The sequence below is a fragment of the Penaeus monodon genome, chromosome 20 (genome assembly GCF_015228065.2).
Source record: "Penaeus monodon isolate SGIC_2016 chromosome 20, NSTDA_Pmon_1, whole genome shotgun sequence".
In the NCBI taxonomy this organism is placed as follows: domain Eukaryota; kingdom Metazoa; phylum Arthropoda; class Malacostraca; order Decapoda; family Penaeidae; genus Penaeus; species Penaeus monodon.
In genome coordinates, this window is record NC_051405.1 from 19056845 (window position 1) to 19057275 (window position 431).

Consider the following 431-nt stretch of genomic DNA (forward strand, 5'->3'; position numbering starts at 1 on the left):
GAATTCACTCTTTGGCCAAAGTAGTATTAATTTTACTGTGAGTTTGTGAACATTCCTTAGGATGTGTTTTACTGTGTTTATTGGAGTGCTGGTTATTGCAAATATGATAACCTACATCACTTAAGAAAGGATCAGGATTTGAAACATATCCTGAAAATGTAATTATGACAGTAGAATTGAAACAGGTGTTGATTTCTCACACAGGACCAAATACTTTCAATGAGAATGAAACAATTGCCAAATATGAGATCATGGACGGAGCACCAGTCCGAGGCGAATCCATACCCATCCGGGTTTTCCTAGCTGGCTATGATCTCACTCCAACCATGCGGGACATCAACAAGAAGTTCTCTGTCAGATACTACCTCAACCTTGTCCTTGTGGATGAGGAGGAACGGCGATATTTCAAACAACAGGTGGGTGGATGTATC

At 40.4% G+C, this 431-nt stretch overlaps 1 protein-coding gene across 1 annotated transcript in view; it reads left to right on the forward strand.

Moving 5' to 3' along the window:
* LOC119585678 (vacuolar protein sorting-associated protein 26B-like) overlaps positions 1–416 on the forward strand; it is a gene marked incomplete at its 3' end in the record, with an annotated part of 9102 nt that extends 8686 nt beyond the window's left edge. Inside the window, 1 exon segment of the mRNA XM_037934353.1 lies at positions 205–416. Coding sequence (XP_037790281.1) covers positions 205–416 — 212 coding nt within the window.
* Positions 417–431: the final 15 nt, after the last annotated feature.